At 39.4% G+C, this 16,826-nt stretch overlaps 1 protein-coding gene across 1 annotated transcript in view; it reads right to left on the bottom strand.

The window, feature by feature from the left end:
- The window catches only part of LOC139732167 (uncharacterized), a 35,666-nt gene that overhangs the window by 11,687 nt on the left and 7,153 nt on the right, over positions 1-16,826 (bottom strand). The window contains exons 4-16 of the mRNA XM_071643040.1: positions 12,426-12,579; positions 11,641-11,743; positions 10,957-11,101; positions 10,225-10,299; positions 8,982-9,140; positions 8,368-8,565; positions 7,948-8,118; positions 6,327-6,602; positions 5,460-5,673; positions 2,802-2,953; positions 1,542-1,774; positions 751-963; positions 343-469 (exon numbers count right to left, since the gene is read on the bottom strand). Coding sequence (XP_071499141.1) covers positions 343-469; positions 751-963; positions 1,542-1,774; positions 2,802-2,953; positions 5,460-5,673; positions 6,327-6,602; positions 7,948-8,118; positions 8,368-8,565; positions 8,982-9,140; positions 10,225-10,299; positions 10,957-11,101; positions 11,641-11,743; positions 12,426-12,579 — 2,220 coding nt within the window. The remainder of the gene's footprint in view (positions 1-342; positions 470-750; positions 964-1,541; positions 1,775-2,801; positions 2,954-5,459; positions 5,674-6,326; positions 6,603-7,947; positions 8,119-8,367; positions 8,566-8,981; positions 9,141-10,224; positions 10,300-10,956; positions 11,102-11,640; positions 11,744-12,425; positions 12,580-16,826) is intronic.

Genomic DNA, 16,826 nt, shown 5'->3' on the forward strand with positions numbered 1-16,826 from the left:
AAATACAACGAAAACAAGGCGAGAGGAAAATGCCTAAAAATCGTAAAGGGTGATAGCAAGATTTTAAATTTCGTCTCAAATTTTGTGACACGTTGGATAAGAAAACCTGACATACCTGGGCCCTGTTTTATGAAGAGTTAAAATTGATTATAAAGTTGATTTCAACTGTAAGTCTATGGCAGACTGTGTGGTAACGAAATCTAAAATCGATTTTATCTTATGATAGAATAGGACCCTGTAGTTTTAAATGAGGTATGATGCAATGATATGCCAGTATTTGTTGCCATTCATGGATTCATATAAAAAAAAAACAATCTTCGAAATGACGGCATGAAAACGAACCGGAGACCGTGTCGACCGTTGCCCAGTTGACCGTGGAGAGATCTGAGCTGTGATAGATGAATGCCACGAACTCCACCGAGGCGTCGTCGTTGATCACGCCATCCTCATCGTCCATGGTCAAGATCACCTGTGGAAGTTAATAACGTAAACCAGAGGGTTTTCCTTTTTAAATGAAGCAGCTCATTTTTTATTGTCTTCTTCCTTTCTCTCTCCTATAATTTTTTTTTTTTCATTTTGTTATTTCTCCTTTTCTTCTCTGTCATCAACATCATTTTCATCCACAATTTACTAAATCTTCTTGGTTCTTCTCTTGCAAAATTATACTTAGAGGGTCACATGCATTTTTCCTTAACATGATTTTACTGTGTAGTATGATAAATGTAGGCCTGAATTGAAGCAACATCTTACCTTTGGCGGATCTCCGTTCACAGCCATGATGGTGATCGTTGTCTGGGCGGTTCTCGTTTCCTTTCTTACGACCAGCGTGAATTCGTAGGTCTTGTCGGCCTGGAGCGCCTGGGCGTCGAACACGAGACCACTGTCGCCTGAGTTGGTTTCGTTGACGATCAAAGTGCCCAGGAGGTCGGGGTCGTATGACCAGCACGCACTGTTGTCAGTTATCTATAGCGAGGCAAGAGACAAGGAAAGTTCCTTGTTGTATGATTCAGTGCCAAAAAAATAAACCACTGATACCACACATCTCCAAAATTAAGAAGGGCGATTGGAACGCACGTGGGTTGTGAATGCTGCGAACTGGTGCCCGTTGACATGATATTCACTTCGAATGAAAAGCAAAAGCAGAAACAAACAAACCCCCCAAAAAGTTGATATCGAAATCGAATGTCCTGTTTGCCACATTATGCGTCCCTCTCTCCAAGTTACGAAAACTGCGCACAATCTGCTGGCAATATCGCAGCACGTGCATTCATCAAACACGTTACTCTAGTTCCGGTGTCACATGGTAACTACTGTCTTCATCCTCTTCCCGTATCTCTCTCTCTTTCTTTCTGCTCTCTCCCTCTCTCTTTCTCCCCCTTTCTCTCTCCATGCGTAAATTCGTAATTTCCTATCGATGATACAAACAACTAACAAGCAAACAAACAGACAAAACTGAACGCTAAATTGAGCATCATGCTGGGCAAGATTTCTAAACCTGTACAGCTGCTGTAAGAGAAGCCGAAAAGTTCAATTCAACCTACTTGTTCACACAGCCAGACGTAAGTCCAAGGGCGGGCCTGCTCGTCGGGGTCGATGGAATTCGACCCGTCAATGCTGACGGTGCCACTGTCCCGACCTACGATGAACTCTTTGGCACCGTCGATCACGGCGATGAGGTCGGACTGGTGGGTGGTGACGATGATGGAGGTCTCCGTGACGTCGTTCGGGGAGCTGGACTTGTACACCCTCACCGTGAACATGATGAACTCACCACCTTTACGATTACGAAGAAATGATATCGATGAATATCAAGAGAAGGATTCAGCAAGTCAACCAAAAGGATCTGTACGACGATTGCAGCTACTAACATAGGATTTCTGAGAGCGAGATGCCGTGAGATTATTTGTTCAATTGAAAGCAACCTCCCATCGACGCGGGGTATGAAAACAAATAATCTCTTATCATTGGTGTCTGTCTGATATTTTCAACAAACGCTATGGCCCGAATTCACGAAAGTGGTGGAATCTCGTCTATGGTTTAAACCATGGACAAAGACCATGGGGCGCCAAGTGTCGCATGGAATATTTCGTTTCGAAATCAGTCATTTCATCAAACGAAATGACCATTTCGTTCACGAAATTATCCTTTCGTACAAAATAGTAATTTCGTCGACGAAATAACCGATTTCGTAACGAAATATTCCATGCGACACTTGGCGCTCCATGGTCTTTGTCCATGGTATAATCGATGGACAAGATTGTACCACCTTTGTGAATTCACAAAGTAGACCTCTGTAGACCTCTGTCAGGTCTACAGAGAAACTGAATTCCAAGCAACCTCTCATCGGCATAGGATGTACGAAAACACATATTCTCCGATTATTGGTGTCTGTATGAAATTTTCAACAAACGCTATGTCTCAGAGAAAGAGGGAGAAAAAAAAAAGGAATATGGCCGATAACGCGTCCCTGTGAAAACACTTTATCCACAATGCTTTCTCCACTGAGGTGTGTACATTTCTACCCGATAGGGAGCTGAAAGCTTTAGTAAAAAATGGTAACATTTATCATTATTGGCGCCTTAAAATGGCAGCCAATCCTTCTGTCTAATCAGCGAAATATTCATTTCGCACCACAATCATATTTCCCCTGTAGAATATAAAGTGTTTGTGATATCGAGACCATGATTGTTTGTCTTTTTTTTGGAATTAAAACAACAAATTATACAGTAATTAAGTGCATTGAAAAAGGAGGAATTGTGATGAGGATGATTTTAGAGTGTCAGGGAAAAACTCCTGCTTACCCGGGAGTGTTCCGGACTCTACCCGGAGCGATCGCGTGTACATGGTGAAGAGGTTGAGGGCCACGTTGGTGTTGTTGACGGACCATTCGATCAGCGTCTCACCAGCCGGCACGCACTCGGAGTAGAACTTAATATCGGCCACCAGGTCGAATCTGTGAAGAGAATCAATGTTTATTTATTTGAATATCAGCGCCAATGTTGAGAGTGGAACTGGTAATGGAAAAGAGCCTAGTTTGTACTCTTCTTTTTTAAGGGGCAGTAAATTACTACGTGCATTGTTCTTTCATATCTCTCATACCATGTCTGTCAAAATACTGGATATACTTCATATAATTTGCGGGGTTTATATTTTCTGGAATTTCGCGAGTAGGGTGCCATTCGCGAATTTTAAATCGCGCGAAAATATCAACTCTGATCCCGGCATGGTACGGATAAGGCGTGCACGCGTTCATTTCTTCGTCCATTGCTGTTTACACCATGATCGCGAATTTAACTACTCGCGAATATGTCAGGAAGAGACGATTCGCGAAAAATTAAACTCACTGGATATATGGAGTAGGAGAGCCATTCAAAGTCCAACTGGTTCCACCAATGGTAACCGCAGCTGATAACGTAAAATTGATTAGGAGTTTAGGAGTTGTAGCTCCGTTCGCTACAAGAAACAGCGGATTTGAGCGACGTCACCAAATGTGTATGAGCTGATTTGCCGTACGGCTATATGAGAGACCCGCTCTCGGCAAATGTGATTTCGCGCTACAGCCCGAAAAAGGTCAAAAAATGACCTACCTCAGGGACCAAATTGACATTTTGGTATCACGTTGTAGGGGAAATTTTCTATTTTCTGATTGATATCAACAACATTTCGAAATACAACCTACAAAATGTGGATTTTTGAAGAGAAAAGTGGGATGTCAATCTCAAAAGTTGGCCAAAATCTTACGCCTAAAGACCAAATCGCCTTCGCTTACGGCGAAAATGACTGCTCTTTTGGCGATCGTGTCTTAGATATTCTGCGTTGAACCCTGACACATTTGGTACCTACAGAAAGCTCTACCTCTGCTTATTCCAAATATGGTCATGGCATGATGTCATGCTACTCACTTTCATTCATAAATTCGTCTGAAACATGCGTAAGTTTATGCAAATCGTCTCCCAGACGCGTAAACAGCCTTGCTGCTTACCAAGACATGTGATCGAAATACGTGTTCACGATTGGTCAACTGCGCCGAGGACCCCCCCCCCCCCCCCTTGTTTACAAGCAACCTACTTGTTATACTATGGGGATCGCTGCAGCAGCGGTGCATGCTTGTATGCAACACGTGTATCGTGGCTGCTGCTCAGCACGGAAATGTTGCTGTTTCCCGCTTTGTTAGACTGTTTTTTAGCAAGCTGAGGTAGAAATTAGAATTTAAACCAACACACAAGAGAAAAAGAAGGTCACATTTATCTAACAAACCTTCATCATGCCATTTCGAAGAAGAACCAAGCTGAAATCACGGCATCAAGGAATACCTCTTCACTGCCGATTCTGCTGGTACTGTTGTGCGTACACCTGATCACGGCAATCGCGAATCTTGAGCTGATTACGGTAGGTTTTGCGCTTTTCAAACGTCGTATTTCCGTAAATTTATGGGTGTAAAAATGATTGCCAATCAATTACAGCTCTTTGACTTAGTTATCATCCTTCATGAGTATGTAAGATTACCTCAGCTATACGCAATTTCCCCACAATGATCGATTTGTTGTGTCAACAATAACAGCAAATTGTGGCTGGACGAAGGAACAGCTGATAACGGCAATCGTGAATCTTGAGCTGACGATAGGTTTTGTGCTTTTAAAACTTTGTTTTTCCGTAAATTTATGGGTGTAAAAAATGATTCCAATGAACATAAACAAACAAACAATTTCACGACGTGAATATCTAGTTTTGGCGGACGATTTATTCTAGATTGACAACAAATTACACACCAATTTCCTGAAAAGTGCACACAGTTTGCCTATAGATACGTAAATCCCACTGGGTTGCATACACATGTAGTGACGTCGCAGATTTGGCACTTTTCGTAGCCGCATCGAACTTTTTCCAGTGCTCAAATTTGGTAAAAATAAAGATTCTTATATTCAAAGCAGAGACAACTTTATTGCATGATTTATGTCAGAAATTAATCAAAACAACATTAAATGATGGAAAACAGACAATTTATATAATATTATTTCCTATAAATTTCTTCTTTAAGTCGAAAACTTAACTGTAGATGATTAGCTTCACTCATGAATTCACGACGCGGGTCCACACGCGCACCTAAACTTTAAGTTACAACTTAAGAGCGAATCCCACTCAATGATTACACCGGAAGTGCAGAGTCTTTGCTAGATGACCTTATGCCCAGCTGGAGGTTGACCCGCGGATGCGAACGAGAAGCGAGGGTTACGCTAACTCACAAGCTCTCGTGTTTCTAATCATCGACTATCTTTAAGATTGCTAACTTTCGAGTGCGTCCACACGGTGCTTAACTACAAGCTAATCATCGAGAGTTAAGTTTTCGACCTGTAACCTAAGTTGAGTTGGATATGAACTTGATGTCAGAAACTATAACACTGATGTAAAAAAACACCTTCTCTCATCTATATGAACAACCAAAAGACATCGGTACTCACTTGTCAGCGACCTTCACGTAATTGATGTCGACACCTCGAGGCTTGATGGTGACCTCCGGGGCGAGCGTGGCGGAACGAGTCACGCCGAACGAGGCCTGGTCCGACTGGCCTAAGAAGTTTTCGACCTCCAGGGTGAACACGTATTCTGTGTCGCTAGCGGTCAACAGTTCGCCGTTTACGACGATCTCCGGTTCGCCGTATCCGGAGTTAAGCGCTGGAAATTAATAATGAAGTTAGTACACTATTAATAGTAGAAGAACGAGAAGGACCAGAGTTTGTAGTATAAAAAATTGCAACAAAAGTTCTCACGAGAGTAGAGTTGCTTAATTTTGCTAAGTGGTCCTAAATGAAGCAATGGTAGTAACAACAGTAACTGAAAATAGAATACACCAGTATTTCTTACAATACTCAAAAAGTTATTTTTCCTGTGTACATACAAAGAGGTATGTCAATTAAACTTACAAATGTAGGTACATTTTTGGTTAACAGATAGTTTTAATCTACTGAGTATATCCGAATGCAAATAATATGGTTTTCTAGTGACTGCTCTTGGAAGAAGAAAAAAATGATTCAAAAAAAAATGGTCTTTCAACGTAGTCCAAGGTGCAAAAGTCGGTGTCGTTCGATCTTTGGGAGAAATCACGTCTTCTGCATGTGTCTTTCTGTTTCATGTGTGTATTCTGGGATACACTCATGAGTATAAAATTCTCGATTAGACCTACCCGATATGTAACTGGGACATCAATATTCTAAGGTATACTAAAATAAAAATGTAAATACAAACTATGTTACCAAGTTGTAATATATATCAGTTTTAATATTGTTAAGTTTGGAATTTTTGCGTGAGATGGAGCATTATAGCTATACCATTGATGGTGTCTAAGGCGTCGGTAAGGTTGGACCCGACGTTTCCACTGCTCGAGACCGACCACGTGTAAATCATGTCACGGGCGCCGGATCCAGTGGAACGGCGTCCACTCAGCTCTACGTCGCCACAGCTGGGGATGCTCGCAGAACCCGTGAGGATGGCCTCGGGCACCAGGGCACTGTCCGGGGCGGCGATGCTGACGCTTCCGCTAGCAGCGTACGAGTATTTCTGCTTGAATGCGTACACAGCGTCGTCCTTCAGTGTCAGCGTGTCACCTGGAATCAACGAAATGAACCAATGAAATGAGCCAATGAAATGAATCGATGTAATGAGCCAATGAAATGAATCGATGAAATGAGCCAATGAAATGAGCCAATGAAATGACCCAATAAAATGAACCAATGAAATGAGCCAATGAAATGAACCGATGAAATGAACCGATAAAATGAACCAATGAAATGTACCAATGAAATGAACCAATGAAATGAAAATTATAATGATGTCAAATGGTGAAGCAGATGTAAATAGAAATAGAAAGACACAGAGCCGTAGAAGAGACACAGGGAAGAAATAAAGCTATCAGATAACATAAATATAGCAGCAATAATGATGATGACGATCGTGTTAACAATGTAAATATTGATAATAATAATAATTATAATAGTAATAATGAAAATAATAATGAAAATAATAATAATAATAATGGTTAGAAGAGTATAATGATGATGATAATCATAATGATTCGAACAGTAATGATACTAAATAATTATTGTTAGAATCAATTGCATTATTATTATGACTATAACTATAATTTACTATTATTTTTAGGACAATGATGGATATATGGGGAGAGTGATATTTTGCTGATTTGACAGTGATGATATAACTTGAAGACTTGGGGTTTTTCGTAAATACAAGTCGAACTTAAATTCTTAGATCTACTTAAAATTATGGTAGGCTGTGTCTGACTTCAATAATATTCTAACTTTCATATGAGAATTAAAACTTTGGAGACTTTTTTTTTCATGCAGGCATTTATTAACAAATTAAAGGAAGGGATAAAGGGAATTTTTTAATATTTTGACAACAATTTGAAGTAGATTCTGAAAACATTAAATATAACTGAAAAGAGAAACCAGCAGCATCCCATGATTCGAAGTCGATCCTAATTTCTAAGTTCGGCTTAAATTCCTTATGAAACTCACCCCCATCCCCCATGATGAATGAAAAAATCATATCGACGAGTAGAAGGAGGAAAAAGGGATAGGATTACAAAATGAGGATGAGAGGACGAGGAAAGATGTTTTCGTGATGATAGTGATGATGACGGAGGCAACAAAAAATAATGATGACGCACAGGCCTATCCTATGATCACTCTCAAATTGACGCCTTTAATCGCCAAACGAGCCAACCCCCTTCTTGTTACGTTGAAATATGTGTGAAAACCAACAAAATAATTATAAAATAAAGGATATTTTCAATCATAACTTCTAGAATATTCATCGTTATGTCTAAAGTGAGATATTGCTGGAAAGATTTAATTTTGCTCTATCTGATAATGGACTTACTTTGAAATGTTTTAATGTTTTTGCAATAAACTCTTGAATACTTTGACTTACCGATGCCGAGAAGTCCACTGCCGGTTCCGAAGACGACGGCGAGTGACATAGGGCCCCTCCAGAGACACCATGGATCGTTACCTAGGCCGGTAACGCTGTCGAAGACGTCATCGCAGCTTTCGAAGTCCTCGTAGTCGACGGGGGAGTCGAACTCTAACCAGAGAGCAGCTCCTGGAGGTGTGAATTATGAAGTAAACAAAACCATCAGAATGATTATGTGCATTTTATGTGCATCTCAAAAAAATACTTGTCAAGTAGAATATTACCACCTTCTGCCGGTGCGCCAGTTCTTCATTAAAATATGCTTATTAATTTTGTTTGGCGATATGTTTGCTTGTTATTCGTAAGGGCGGTCGATAATGATAAAGCCGTAAAACATTTTCTCCCCTTTTTATGTTCTCGAGAAGTGGAGGGACTAACCTGTGGATGAAAATTTCGCCGACTCAAGAATCGGAGCACCCCAGTAAGCTGTGAGATTCACACCGCCCCCAAGGAGAGGGGTCTCCCCGTTGATGCTGGGGTAACCCAGCGCCCTGTCCGAGTGGAGAGGGAGAATGAAATCCACCGAGAAGTCGCTGTTACTGCCGAAGGAGCCGACGTTGACGTAGACTTCGTCAGCTATACATCGGGGGAGGGGGGGGGGGGGTGGCGAAACGAAAACAGGAGAAGGGCAAAATGAAAATGTTGACAAGGCTGTAAAATTTGGTGTCATCCACGTATTCATTTTTTAAGTGGAATAACATTATTAGTTAGCGCTTAGAAACATTGTAACAAGTGCTTTAAATGATATTTATTATTATTATTAATTCTGAACTCGGATTGCATCACTAGTTACTCTATGGATAATGAAATACACTTTGAATATTATTCAGGATTCATATCTTGTGAACGTTGATATTCATTACTTAGACAAGAAATTGTGTATGCACTATAGATATACCAACAAATTCGCAGGAAGAATAATCGGAGAAAGAATGGATTCGTGTGACATTATATTTCTCTCTTGGCTGGCTTCTATTTTTCTCTCTACTTACAATCTTCGGGGTAGATCAACAGCGACGGCTTCACATTGTAGTCGGACAGAGAGCGGACATCAGCGAAGGCACCGCTGGGTGCAGTGATTTCAAAGGTTATGGGGATCAGCGAACCGTTCACGAGGGCCTCAGTTGGACTAACACTGGTGTAGCTGAAATCTGGGGGGGGGGGGGGGGTGGGAGAAAGAACGAGAGAGGTAGAGTCAATTTCAAAGGGGTTGTATAGTTTTGGTTGAGACCTAACTCCGGGTTTCTAACATTCTTTGGTGAAATAATGAGAAACCTCTTTTACAATGTGAAAGAGCATTTAATTCCAAGAGGAATTCAACGTTTATTTGATGAAAATTGGTTTTGAAATGGCAGAGATATTCAAAACAGGGCATTCCTAATAAAAGGTGAGACCAACCTTTTATTACGATCGCTTTGTTTTACTTTGTTTGTAAATGTCTAAGTCATTCCAAAACCAATTTTCATCAAATAAACATTGAATTCCCCTTAGAATGGTATGCTCTGTACTATTTCATATGTGGGTTCTTGCTATCTTACAAAAAGTTAAAAACCCAAATCCTCACCTCAACCAATATCTTATACCATCCCTTTAAGCCGCTATGTGTGATGTATTGTTGATGATTCTGTATCGAAACTGAAAGAATGGTCCCGGTCGACACCCCACTATATCTTTTCCATCGTGACATTCACTGCCCTTTAACTAGGCAATACTGTCTGAACATTATTATTACAACTTCCCCAATTCAATTTTACACATGTATGTAAAAGGCTTCAAAAAAGTTTTAAAAGAAATATTACAAGAATATTTATGAATTCATTTTAATTTCTGGCTATATTATGCAGCATCACTTCAGATAATGAACTTTGTTGTAATATATTCATTATTTTGATTATTAAGTCTCATTTTTTTAAAATATAACAATTATCAGTAGATTTATGTGTCATGTTGTGTATTTGTATCTTATTTATTTTTTTTTTTGCACGAAGTTGCTGAAAATTAGCCTCTGGCTGATGTCAATTTCATGAATAGGCCCAGATGAAATGAATTGAAATTGATCGAGTCAGTTCTTACTGAAAAATTAACTAGCACATCAAGCGTGATTTATACTGCATTGCACTTTACGCTATGCTAAGTATATACGTTCACGCGCATCGAGCGATGGAATCATTCACATAACAGAAATAATTTAGTGATATCATATAGCACATAACCATTTTCTCCATTGTAACTTACCTTCGTATACGTAGATGTTCTGAACAAACTCCGACAGCGCGTCGCTGTTGCGTCGGATGGCCAGCTGATACTCTCCTGTGAGAAAACGAAAGCAAGCAAATAAGGAAAGTGAAATAATAATGATGATAATAATAATAATAATAATAATAATGATAATAACAATAAAGGACATTTATACTGCGCAGCTAATATAATAATATACTCCCCTGCGCATTACGAAATAACATACATACAAGAAATTCAAACAGAAAATACATTACTTCAAGAGATGACTTTTTAACCTTTAAAAAAATAATATTATGGCATTAAATTATTTCAGTACAATCCATTACAACATAGTTACAATAAAATGATTCCAATCATAAACACGGAAAATGTCATCGATTCAAAATTCAGGCTGCAAAATAGCTCACGAGTTCGACGTCAAAAATTTTAAGCAGGATGGGACATACCATCTGATGAACTTATCAATTTTCAATTCCATTTATGATTTTATTTCCATTAGCATTGCTACATATTGATTCATCTTTAATCACAATAATTGGAATAACTGAAAGCTTCAACTGCACGCTTGTTTCAAGTGGCGTTCGGTACCTTTCTCAATTCTTAGACATTGGAGGCACTGACTTTTTCAAAGACTAGACAGGACAAAATAAAACAAAAAGTAAGCAAGTAAGCAAACAAACAAACAAACAAGCAAACAAACATGCGATCACAAGCTGGACAACCTACCGGGACTAAGGGCCGGAGTCGTGCAGGTCAGCTCGAAGTAGCTAATGCGGTCGTCGATGTCTTCCTCGACCTCGTTGCTGATGGAGTTGATGAAGACACAGGCCAGAGTGGAACCGCTGGAGAAGCCAGCTCCTCTGACGTAGATCTATACGATGGGACAGAAGGATGCGATTTTATCATCTACATCCGGGCTCTTATGCGTGATCGTCACACGAATTAGGATATTATATGATATGATATGATATGATATGATATGATATGATATTATATTATGTTATATTACATTATATTATATTACTTTATATTATTATTCATTGTTATTGTTACCCACATTGACATAGAAGCAGGACAATGCCAGCAATAGGTAACTTTAAGACAAGTCAACATGTGGAATAAGACTCGACACTACTTAACACCGTGGCGGCTCAGTTTTCGAAATCGTTAATGATGTTCAACGCAAGAAAATACAAAAATTCAGCATACAAAGATGTAAGCTCGAACAATACGCTCATACGATGTAAATAACCCTGCACTTGATGCGACACATCGAAAGTCAATAATCATAGCTGATATTTCACACGGTGCGAAATATGACGCCATCTTTGATGCGATCAAGCATTAACCTGAACTCCACCAATCAGCTGACATGGTGCCACCTAGAGTTTCACCCAATCAGCTCCATACCTGAGTGGCCTTGTCAGGAACGATGTTGGGTGTGATGCTCAGCACTCCCACACAATCGGATCCATCCCCGCCGCATGTCCCGCAGGCATCATACTCCAGACCGCTGTCGGAGGGAGGTGACATAGTCATATAAAATTGGTATCGCTTATTTTTCATCGGCTTTTTCTTTTGTCTTTTAAAGAGAGGATTCTATCATGGTGGTTTTTTTTTTTTAATTTCCCTTAAAGTATGGAACAAAACACACTTTTCTCTAAATAGAACACACAACAGGCATATTTTGATGAAATTGAACGCAAAGAGAGCGTTGCCTCGCATAGTAAGGCGGTGAAAGCAAATCACTTTAAAAAATTAAGGGTAACTAAGAGACATGTGAATTAGGACTTGCCAATGACCCGATAGCCATTTTCATTTGATTTTTTTTTAGCTATTTCTGAGAAAAAAAAAATGCGTTACTTGAAGAAAGAGTCAATGGGAGGAAGGGAAGACAGTGAAGTTAATATTTTATCTCGTATTTCAGAAAAAAAAAAGATAGAACCGACGCATTAAGAAAAGGGACATGCACTTTCATGATGATGTCGAATTCCGCGCAATTAGAGCTAAGCTAGAAAAAACAGAGGGGGGCAAAATATCATGATAGTTAACCGGCGGAGCAGTACGCCTCACCATCATGTGCAATGTCATCGGTATGGAGTGAGAAATAGAGATAACTAGATAGATAGATAGATAGATAGATAGATAGATAGATAGATAGATATGGGGGAGAAATAACGACTTTCGTGGCATACCTGTTTGCCACGCCATCACAACCCTCACAGGACGTCTCGTCGGCTTCGGGATCGCTCTCACACTGGTCGCAGACGTTCTTGCCGTAGTCCTCGTCCCGACCCGTACTGCCTCCGTAGCACTCTCCGCATTCGTTTTCGTCGGCTCGCGGGAAACCTGCCATAGCAGACGACAGACAGGGGGAAAGTGTACGATGGATTAAAACACACTGCAAATTCAATTATTTTTTTTTTCTATTCATTTTCTTCTTCCATAGAACATAAAAGAAAAGTAAAATCACAAATGATCTTTGACTTGAGTACCTACAAGTTCATTGCACCATTAAAATTAAAGGTAATTATAAATTAACAGCATTATACATAGTTACAGATCAACCTTCTTGCATGTTACATTTTCTATGCTCTGAGGAAAGACGAAAAAAAAAATGAGGAGTCCACGAAAAACACACACACACACACACACACACACACACACACACAAACGGAGCTTGTACATTGCGGACAACTGATACAATCGACTCAAAATCTTACAAAATAAGAAATAATGATGTCATGATGAACAAGACAGACATAACATGACAGACAGGACAGAAAAAAAGACACGATCTTAAAAAAACAACAACTTAATAATACAAAATCACAAGAACACAACATGACATAACATGACTGTATAATTTCAGCGTCGTCAATGATATACTCCCGATGTCTCCATTGGAAGTCTTATATCTTCTCATACGGGGTTAGGGATAAACTCACGTGCTTTGCGTTTTATGACTTTTCACATAAATTTGTTACTTTTATCATTGGCTGGTTGGTTACTGGCGTATATTGCCCTGTGAAATTTGATAACTAAATATCGTAGAGTTAGACATAATCTATTTCATTTTCTATTCCAGTATTCAATCATCGGCATTGTCATCTTTCATCCCTGAGATAAAGCTCCGGAGAAAATTCCGTCTCGGAAATAAATCTGCGTGCCATAGCTTTCAATACGCATCTCTCGCAAACGTATCGAGTAAATACGCCCATCAATTTTTATAGCGTGAGTCTGTAACACTCATTTTGTTTGTCGCACTTAACAATCTATAAATACTAGTACTGACATGACATAATGAGATATAAATGAGGAATGGGTGCGAGTGGAGGCCATTGGTGATGCTGATTTTGATGTCGAGGAGTTGGGACCCGGAATCGATACTTACATCACCTCCGACGGCGGGAGAACAAACAACTCGGTGCAGATGCTCCCCCTAAGGGATTCAATACGTGACAAACTTCGATATAAATATCGATTTTTGGAAGACTTCAACAACTTCTTCTGGCCCCCATCTCCTCCTTGCACCATCAAATCAAGCAGGAGGGGGCAAACTACAGACATCGTGGTCAATTAAGTCTTTTTGACCATTTGCAACCTGGTTGTACACAATAGCATAGGGCAGTCTGGATGGTAACCGTGAGAGGGTTGACCGTGCTAAGTCATCTCCTGGTTGTTATATAAGTGAGGGTAATGCCATCCCTGGGAGGGTGTACGAAAATAAATCTCTTTTGTCATCTCAATCACTATCACTTGGATGACGGGGCGAGGTGACACCGTCATCTTCTTTGAAAAAAAAAAGTAGCTCTCTTCATCCTCTCCCATTCTCATTCCGCAGACTTTTTATTAAAGCATGGTATTTTGCCCTAAAGTTGCGCAACTCAAGTAATATCTTTGTTATTTTTATGATAAGATGCCATCTGAATTCTTTTTTTTTTCTGGTAAGACATAAAAACTCTGTCTGTTTTAACTTCTTTCAGTGGCTTGTTTTAAGATAAAATCGTACATTAATGAATCCGTTATTTCTAAGATGTTGCTTCAGTCATAGAGCACAGAACGCAAAAGTAAATATGTGAAAATGATAATAAAATGTGATTTAATGGAGAAAGTGAAAATGCCTGAAGCTTCGTCGCGTCACGTTATGACCAAGGTTACACATTATGTAGCTATACAAACTCTCTATAAATCTGTTAACCTTACTACTGGTGCTTAAAAGTGCCTGAATCAGTTCACATTTGTCATCCATTTTGTCTACTTGTTTGTTTCACACTTCGACAGACAGCTAATGCTAACAAGGTTTCATCACATGGATCTCCATTAACCCCCATTTCTAAAATTGTAACATTTTGTGATTTCTTTTCTACCTTCAGAAAGATATGTGAAGTAAGAATAATAATCACACTCGTCAATTTCGGAGGAGGACTGCGCTTATGAAATGATACGGATAGTAACAAAACATGTGAAAATAGAGTTACGACTGAATAACGCGATAACTTTTTTTTTTCCCACTATCGTCTTATCCAACCTTTACAACGAACTTCAACATAAACAAGATTTCGACAATCACCGCTCAGAGTCATAGTTTAAATTACAGATACCCCTTTAACCATGAATTTCAACACACACACACAAAAAAAAAAAAATCAACAATCACATGTCAGCGTCTATGTGATATCAGCGTGTCGGCACAATTTAAATAAAAATGTGGTTTTGAGATATTATATAGTGTAATCATGCTATGATAACGCAAACAGCATAGGTTCACACTGAGTTTAACCCATAGATCATGTCAACAGTTACTCGCTGTAAACAAACACTCTTACTGATGAACTGTAGAATTAAAAAAAAAAGATATTGCAGCTTTCCAATAACCATTGCTAATATATAGGGGCCGTCGACACTAGTCCCAGTGAACGGAATTTATAAATTTAGGAGAGTTTGCTGAGTTCAAAAGACCAGTTTCCTTTGGCTGCTCAAAATGATATGTCTTTTCAACAAACGTAATTACCAACAATTCAAAAATCATCTCATAGCCAACTCTAAAAACTGAGGATGGTTTGCACCTTATAGTCCAGAAGTTTAATGGAAGAGCTGCATTCCAGTAGAAGAAATTGATCGCTTCTCATTTGCATTTCAATTCACCGCCGGGGAAACCTCTTGAGACTAGCACATCAGACAAAGACCTGTGACGTGCGAGCTTCGATTTCTGGTCCCGTCTTCTTCTTCTCCCAAAAGTTCGGCATCGATCTTGCTTCACTGGCCCACTTTGTTACATATGTCGTTCTGCCATTGCCCATTTGACAAATGATATCAAAATGACGAGACCCAAGCAGGCCTATACAGATATGTCATTACACATTAACTTTCGTTAGTCAATGTTATGGGTGCCTCTCATCATTAACGGCAGGGTATGGATTATCGAGATTGTGTTTCTCTTACTTTTATTTTGCCTGGAATGCAGTGACATATAAGTGATATTTCTTGTTTTGATTTTTTTTTTTTTTTTTTGGGGGGGGGGAGGGGGGTCAGGTGAGTGTCAGGATACTAGCCTTTGGATCCTGTCGTGGCATTAGAATTGCATTCAATTCAATTATAATCATATTTTCAACAATAAAAGTAATTACATAATACAAAGTGATACATTTGTCAATTCTAACTGTTAAAAAATTGAAGGAAGGACATATCATTAAGAAGGTAAGAATGAAACTGGAAGACATTTTTAAATGTTTGTAGTGCCTTCGTGCATTGTTCGACACATGAAAATAGAACAGAATTGATTGCTTGCAAACAAAAAAAAAATCAAAAAATGAACCAAACACCAAACCAAATCAAGTAAAAACCACTAATAATAGCATCAACAATTTCCCCAAACTCTGCATTTGTCGACCAACATCAAAACACCACCATTGCAATGATTGTGAAGACGACTATCATTAGTGGAGATATTATTGTTTAAGCGTGTCAGAATTTCATTCACATACCTTGCGACCATATTCCTACAAACCACGGCTACTCTGGCACGGTTATTGATTTTAGATAAGAGATAAATAATCTCACGATAATTTCACTGTATAATTTTCAATATATACACGCAAATGGGAGAATAAAAAGAGACAAAGAAAGAGTGAATCTTTTTATTGAAGAAAGGAGAAAGGGGACAGAGCCGAGTATGGAGAGTGTATGCAAGCACGGAAAGAGTATTGATTGAGTTTGAAAGTTGGAACAATGGGAGGGATAGGGTACGTCGGAGGGGATCTAGAGTGTCACGCAAACTAGAGCGGTATTGATATGATGACGGAGCAAAGCACCACCATCCTTCCCCTCCAAGTCTTGGCACCCATGTCTTAAGGAGCTAGTTATTGACGAGGCTATATGGAATGATTATCAAGGGAAGCGAAGTATAGAGAACAGAAGATCTCAGGCGATCGATGGATGAATGCCTGATGAAAGCAAGTGTTGGGACTCTTGAGTTGACGCTTTGTACCCTCATTGCTCATGCGTACCAAGAGCTTTACATCGTTGCAGACCCGGTCTTTCTTGCAACTGTTTTCTTCACTATTGTTACTCCGGACCCTTCATCATCAAGCACT

The sequence above is a fragment of the Diadema antillarum genome, unplaced genomic scaffold (assembly GCF_040938485.1).
Source record: "Diadema antillarum isolate AM-2024a unplaced genomic scaffold, OU_Dant_1.0 scf00000023, whole genome shotgun sequence".
NCBI classification, from domain to species: domain Eukaryota; kingdom Metazoa; phylum Echinodermata; class Echinoidea; order Diadematoida; family Diadematidae; genus Diadema; species Diadema antillarum.